We start from the raw sequence: 7022 nt of genomic DNA on the forward strand, positions 1-7022 counted from the left end.
TGGGTTTGATATTCCTGCCAACTAAAGTTTATTTTTTGTTTACTTTATTTAGCTCAAATTCGATATTAATGTGGTTGGCCCGCCTTTGATAGTAATAAAAAAGTATGATCGAAATCATGAAATTATTTATCTCATCTTAATTTTATTATACAAAATAAAAGAGCTTTTAAAATTTGCATTTCTCTAACAAATAAGTTTTTTTATTAATTAAAATTGGCCGAGTTTGATGATTTTAAAACATATATATAAGTAAAGGACTTTTTTATTTCTTAAAAGGGAATTATACATTTCTAATAATTTATTTTTTATTTTAAAAGCTAACTTTTAAGATAGTTTACCAAATATTTTTTAATATCGTGCTTTGAAAAGTTGATTACTCATCCGAAAACCTTCTTAAGTATGATTTTTTTTTTTTGGAAACTTGAATATTCTAAAACAAAAGTTACAGTTATAATCAAAATTTGATAAGTAAAAAAGATAATCAAATATATATATATATATGTATATATGATTGCATATACCTCTTCATATTTATTTTTAATGTTCATTATGTTTTATCTTTTTGTATCTCCGATTTGCAATTATAATAGTTATGGTGTATTTTGTAACTACAATTTTGGTGTACAGCATATATCTTATTCGTAGGATAAATTTTTTAAAAAAATAAGAAAATAATTTGAAAAAAATACATATATTATTTTCTTTATATTATATTAAGATTAGGAGTGGTCATTAAAGTAAAATTTCTCAAAGTTTATAACTCAAAAGTACTTTTTTTTTTAAGAATTATTTAGTTACATAAAATAAAGTGTGCACAAAATCTGAACTCAGGACTTGTTTGCGTGATTATTGTATGAACTTGAGCCGATTGGCGAGCCCACCAGTAAACAGTTGACACCGCCACCGCCACCGCCGTCGCCGATGGCTGAAGAAGAGGTGTTGGCAGAAGTTGAGGCAGTCCAGGCGGTGTACGGGGACGATTGCCTAGTCATCGAAGCCTATCCTCCCCATCTCCACGTTCACCTTAAGCCGCGAACAGCTGATGTCTCCTCTCAACAGGTATCTCAATTTTCTGGGTCGGAGAAATTGTTCTTTGAGGATTGGGAATGTTGATAATGTTTTTTGTTCTAGTAGCATGCCGCTCAAATAAGGGATTTCGATTTGATGAGTACTTTCCTTGGGTGGTCGGGTGTGCTCATGACTGTTTGAGTGTTTTTGTTTGAATAATCTGGGTCGTTTGTGGTTTGCCTTTGCTGAAAACTTTGTGATGTTAAATGTGTTCTCTATTTTTGAACTTTGCTATTGTTGATTGTGGATATATGGATTTCTGAGAGTATGTTTTTCAATAAAATATGAACTTCTCATTCTGATCATTCTCGGAGGAACTGGATATAATCCCAAAATCTTATTGCTTCTGATCCGTTCACCATAAGATGCTACCGATGGTGTACAGATTTATGACTCTTATAATAGAAAGCACCAGACATGAGTTGAGTTTTTTATCTGTCTTCTCTATTTGACCTACTTAGTTGTGGGAAGATGTTTGGGGTAATTTGTCTTCTTCTTTAACCTAGTAACATGCGATATGCCATCATCTCTTCCTTGTTGCGTTATTTCTGGCATATCAAATTGGTATAAAAGGAATAATGGTGCTTTCTTCTGCAGTTTGTGGAAGCAACTATTGGCATGAAGGCTGGTCCTCAGGTAATTATGCATGTCATCGCATGCTTACACACATTTTGCACTTCCTTCTTAATCGAACGAAAAAAGGTTCTAGTGTGTTCATTACCCTTTTTTCTCCTTATGTTGATGCTTACACACTCATTCTGCACTTCCTTCGTAATGGGACCAGAAAAGGTTCTAGTGAGTTCACCCCCTTTTTTTCCTTATGTTGATACTTCTGCATCATCATCACAATTGGTTGGTCCATGAGTTCCTATTTCTTAATGGGACCAAAAAGGTTCTAGTGAGTTCATTTACCATTTTTTCTCTTATGTCGATCATTCTGTGATATCTACTGGTTATATTGTTTTCCCTTTTCTTCATATCTAGGCCCTTTTTTCTTTACAGTAATCCCAAATCACTAAAACTTAATTATCAGTAGATGAGAGCAGATCTTAGTGCCCCTTATGTCAATTATTTCCTTTTGCAGTATCCGGTAGAGCCTCCAAAGATTAGTATTATTGATTCCAAGGGTCTCGATGAGCAGAGACAGAAGCATCTTACTGCTAGCATTTGTGAAAAAGCTTTTGAACTTGCCTCATGTCTAATGCTTGTGGCACTTTGTGAGGTAACAAATTATGTACTTCAGATTAGTTTGCTTATTTTATTCTTAGTGTGAGGGCTAATTTTTATGTTTGACACTTAGTCTTGCTTGATCATTTTTACTTATCCTGGAGTCTACAAAGAAGTGCATATCAGTGACCTCCTCTTGTTTTTGTTTCACTGTTAACCTGCTATCTCTTACACATGAATGCAATCCATAGAGTTGTTTGTAACTTTGTATGAAGTGTATTATCCTCAAAATGTCCATTTCAAGATGTTAATTGCTCCATGATTTATTAGGAAGCAGTGGAGAGGCTCTCTGGTATGAACCACCCAGATGGAAACTGCCCATTATGTTTATATCCATTGCTTGATGAAGATGCTCGTTGCAATTCATTACCATTTATGAAGTTAATGTCTTGTTTCCATTGCTTTCATTGGTGAGTACATCTAGTGGTCTTCATTTTCTTTAATTTCAAATACTTTCATCTCATTCACAAGGTGGGCTCTGAAACTTGTTGAACTTCGGATTTTCCAATTATTGCAGTGATTGCATAATCAGATGGTGGAATTGGACCCAGGTGCAAAGTGAAAAGGACATTACTAGTTCGTCATCTTCAACTTCTCGGATTATGCAAGACCAACAAGGTATGCTTCCATGCAGCAATATTTTGTTTTAACTATCACAGTGTTCAGAAGTTCTGAGAGGTATTCTAGCCATTGTTTTATTGTGGTTCAAGTGGTATTCTAGCCATTATATTTTCATTTTTGGTTTCAATTTTCTGTTACTGTAGTTATTTTCATGGGTTTCGTCAAATACTATTATTGATGTGATACCATATCTTTTTATTTACTCCTTTCCATGTTAATGTTATCATCACTTTCTCATTGTTCCTAAAGCTACAAGGCATAATATTACTGCAACACCCTAAATATCTTCAATTTGTTGGTTTGTACAATAATTCTATGTAACCAAGTAATGTACATTGTTAAGCATTTCAATACTATACCAAACATGTTAATACTGGTAAAATAGAATTATGCGTTTAAACTGTCTATGAGTATTTTACTTTCAAGACACCATGTTAAAGCATGAAGTCTGGTGTCATAAGCATTCCCTCTTGTCTTCTTTATCTAATTATTGAAAATTAGGTGTATAAGTAAAGTCTCCCCTTGTGCTGAGGCAAAGAATTCTAGACATGCTGGAGGCCTGCCATGTTTCAGCTGTTGCTAGGCATTCAAGCATATTAGGAAGTTCAACTCACTTTGTGTTCAGTGATTTCACCCACTTCTCTTGACTACCTAACACTCTTCTGTTTTGCTTTTTCTTTTCATTCGCTTATCTCTACTCTATTTCTTGTCCTCGTGTCACTCTTATATACAACCTAGCCTTGTATGAGGTCCATATGATGCACCCTAGAACAGAGAAATTTTGTCCTTTTCCAGCCATTGAATGGGAACCATGTGCTCTGATCTTTGTTTCCTATATAATTTTACTTGCATGACTTTTTGTTGGCTTTCAATTCTGATGCACAATTGTTGTATTGCATAGCCATGCACAGAATGATGGAAGAAAGTATGGGGAAGTGCCCGGTGTGTCGTAAAGTTTTTCTTGCCAAGGATATTGAACACGTGCTAGGCTTGGTTGGCACTGGTAGCTATTTGGTAAGTCATATGAGCCTCCAGTAAATAGATTATTTTAGTTTGTATCTTTCTAAGGAATTCAATTTCCTTTTAATTACTCTCAGATTGCTACCATTTCATTCTATGGTTCTTTATCAAGACTTTTCTGTGTGCATCTGTGCAATTACAAATGCAAAAATATTGTCTTTACCTGACAAGGAATAACTTTTTTGTGATTTCTGCATATGGTTTTAAAATATCCTAGGCTGATTTCAAGATGACAATAGTTTGCTCGATGGTGATGTTCTGAGATAATGGTGTTTTGCTAGTTATAAGATGGTCATCCACCTCTAATCAGAGTTTTGGATACTAAGGACAATGCCTTCTAGTTGAAGGGTGGATGATAGCATCATTAAATAATAAAAATAATTACCTAACTAGTAATTAAGTATGTCGACAGTATAGTGCAAAATGCTCGTTTGGAAGAGAGAGAAATCAAACATGTTCGCTTTGTTGATTTAATTTCTTGATCAATAATATCCTTTCGGGAATAGTCAAACGTGTATAACATACGGGATCAGGGGGAAGAAGGAATCAGAATTTCGTCTTAGCTACAGATTTATGCCAGGGTGACATTATCTTGAACAAGCACCTTCAACAAGTCCGGAGGTCAACCATAAGGGAATAAGGTTTGCATTTTTGGAGATTAATCTATGTGACAACTCATGCTGCATGGATCACAACTTTATGAGCCCATCAAGCTGCTGTTGCTGCTGTGGTTTCTGGTGGGGCAACCACTCAACTGTATTCTAACCAACATGGTACCATAGGATTTTCAAGAAAAGTTGTACGGATCTGAAGACTTCTGTTTTCTCAGGGAGGAAGGATCAGGGAAATCCTGCTGTTGTAGCTTTCTTGCAGTGATCAAAGAGCGGGAAATAAATGACGAGTGATAAGATTTTCTTTTGACAACCTAATACCATTGCTTGTGAAGCAACTTCCGTTAATATGTTGTCATTGCACATCATAATAGGAAATTATGTATGCTATAATATAATTAATAAACATCAGACCTTTGTCCACGTGTAGTACTACTTTAGAAGAGAACTTTCGCATTTGATAACTGGACCACCATGTTCAAATAGATGGTCCAGTTTATGAAGTAACAATAGAATTCTATCAGCCGATGACTTTGAAGTTTAAGCCTTGAAATTTGTGATATTGTTCACCCTAGTTTCTAATGTCAATGAGGATGCTATGGTCAGTATCAAGGATGTGTTAGAAACTGCCTGAATCCTTGGCTAAGAACTGCTGTTGAATCAAATCCCATACCGAACAATTAGTAGATGGCTTGTGAATATAACAATATCTGCCAGAAAGTTTTACCTAGTGAATGTGAACAGAATTCAGTGTTAAAAAGGTCCTGCAGGTTACCTTACTTCTACATGGGATAGTTGAAGAAGCGGGATACTGCTTTACAAGGATTTATGGATTTCATTAAAAGGTTGTAAAAAGTCGGAATGTTATGTTACCAAACTTGTGCGTGGTAATGTCTAATAAACAAAGCTGTGAATTGTGTCATTTAAGATGGTAAGTTTTCATCTCTTAATAACCTATCAGTTGTCCATGTAAAAGCTCACATAAGTTTGCGCTTATTAGCATTCATTGTTTGCGTAGTTAGGTGTGGACTTTCATGTCTGTTCTATATACAATTTGGGATAATAATATGCATGGACAGAAGTATTCACCGGGACCTGCTTTTTCTGTTTTGTGTACTTGAGAGGTCAGACAAATATTTCTTTACAGTTCTGGAACCAAATGTGTAAGAACTCCTTTTATCATCAGGCTTCTCAGGAAAATAAGGGTATCTGTAGCTGCACGAGTGTCAGTTATTTGGGTTTTGAAAGCTAATGAGACCTCCTCTTATTATTTTATTATATCATTATAAATTGTTTATTATTTGGGTTTTGAAAGCTAATGGGACCTCCTCTTACTATTTAATTATATCATTATAAATTGTTTACTGGCGGTCCTGATTTATTTAATATCATCTTTTCATGCGAGGAGAAGCTAATTCATGTTTCTTTACCTCAGGATTCCAATGGGATCCAGATTGATGAAGACATCCTTCATTCCGATTCTGAGAAGATCAGGAGACAAAAATTTGAGGCCATATTAAATCTCCAGCAAGAAAATAGTGGCTTGATTGAACCCAAAAAAACAGAGGTCTTATTACCGGGTATGTTTCTTCCCCAGCCGGTTGCCGTACCCCCAACTAAACCCGATGTGGTACCCAACAAGTCACAAAACAAAGATGAAGCACCCAAATCCGATACCAAACCAGGAAGTTCATTCAACAGGCCTGGCTCCAGGAAGCACAACAGTTCTACCATGAGGAAGCACAGGACACAAAATTCAAGTAAACAAGTAAGGCAATGGGTTAGGAAAGACAATGTTTCATAAAATTAAATTAATGATTTCTTGCATCCCCAACCCCCTTCTTTTTTCCAAAACTTTTTTGTTTTTAAACTTTTCCGAGATGAACATGCAATATATAGTTATATACAGAAACATGTCAGCGAAAAGGATGGTTTCAGTTTTAAGTGGAGGCAGTGAGATTTCACTTATTAATGGATTCCATCAGCATCAAAGTAGAGGTCATATCCATCATTCTTGTCTGCATTTCACCAGACACCAAAAAGGTGACATAATAACCGAATCCAACGAAGTTCCTGCTTACATTTTGGAAGGTAATGCTTTTGTCCTCTTCAAAGCTTTACTGACAATGAAGTTTGATTGACATTGTGCATCATTGTTGATTGCACTGAATTGTAGACCACAACGTTGGGTTTGTATGTGCTACACTGCTTTCTGTGTGAATGTAATGAGATTGGCAGGTGAAATTACCCTTATTTCTGGCGGATCTCTTTCCCTTTAGGCAAAAGGCAATGGCAGACAAACGTCTAAGTATGGAGGAATTATTTATAGGACTTGAATTAGGAAATTTAGAGTGCGCATGCCCCCCTCCATATATAGTTTTCATGGGTCTTATCAATGAACGGTACTACTCCCTTGAGTTGTAAACATCATCAAGAATGACGTGTAAATGTGAAATCCATTGCACTTTCGTGTCA

The 7022-nt window shown here is 35.5% G+C and overlaps 1 protein-coding gene across 1 annotated transcript; it reads left to right on the plus strand.

Moving 5' to 3' along the window:
• Window positions 1–804: 804 nt before the first annotated feature.
• Window positions 805–7022, plus strand: LOC105170273 (RWD domain-containing protein). Its single transcript, XM_088883125.1, has 8 exons — window positions 805–1059; window positions 1666–1704; window positions 2153–2290; window positions 2566–2705; window positions 2813–2913; window positions 3818–3930; window positions 5983–6315; window positions 6457–7022. The coding sequence occupies exons 1-8, from the start codon at window positions 922–924 to the stop codon at window positions 6502–6504; spliced, it is 1050 nt and encodes a 349-aa protein (XP_088739251.1). The 5' UTR covers window positions 805–921; the 3' UTR covers window positions 6505–7022.

Source organism: Sesamum indicum, linkage group LG1 (genome assembly GCF_026168435.1).
Source record: "Sesamum indicum cultivar Baizhima isolate 11 linkage group LG1, ASM2616843v1, whole genome shotgun sequence".
In the NCBI taxonomy this organism is placed as follows: domain Eukaryota; kingdom Viridiplantae; phylum Streptophyta; class Magnoliopsida; order Lamiales; family Pedaliaceae; genus Sesamum; species Sesamum indicum.

What these genes read in the sequence shown, in the direction of transcription:
- LOC105170273 (XM_088883125.1), top strand. Translation starts at nt 922, where the DNA reads ATGGCTGAAGAAGAGGTGTTGGCAGAAGTTGAGGCAGTCCAGGCGGTG. An exon ending in GCATGAAGGCTGGTCCTCAG is followed by an intron (nt 1,705 to 2,152) that starts GTAATTATGCAT and finishes TTCCTTTTGCAG; the next exon opens with TATCCGGTAGAGCCTCCAAA. An exon ending in GATTATGCAAGACCAACAAG is followed by an intron (nt 2,914 to 3,817) that starts GTATGCTTCCAT and finishes TGTATTGCATAG; the next exon opens with CCATGCACAGAATGATGGAA.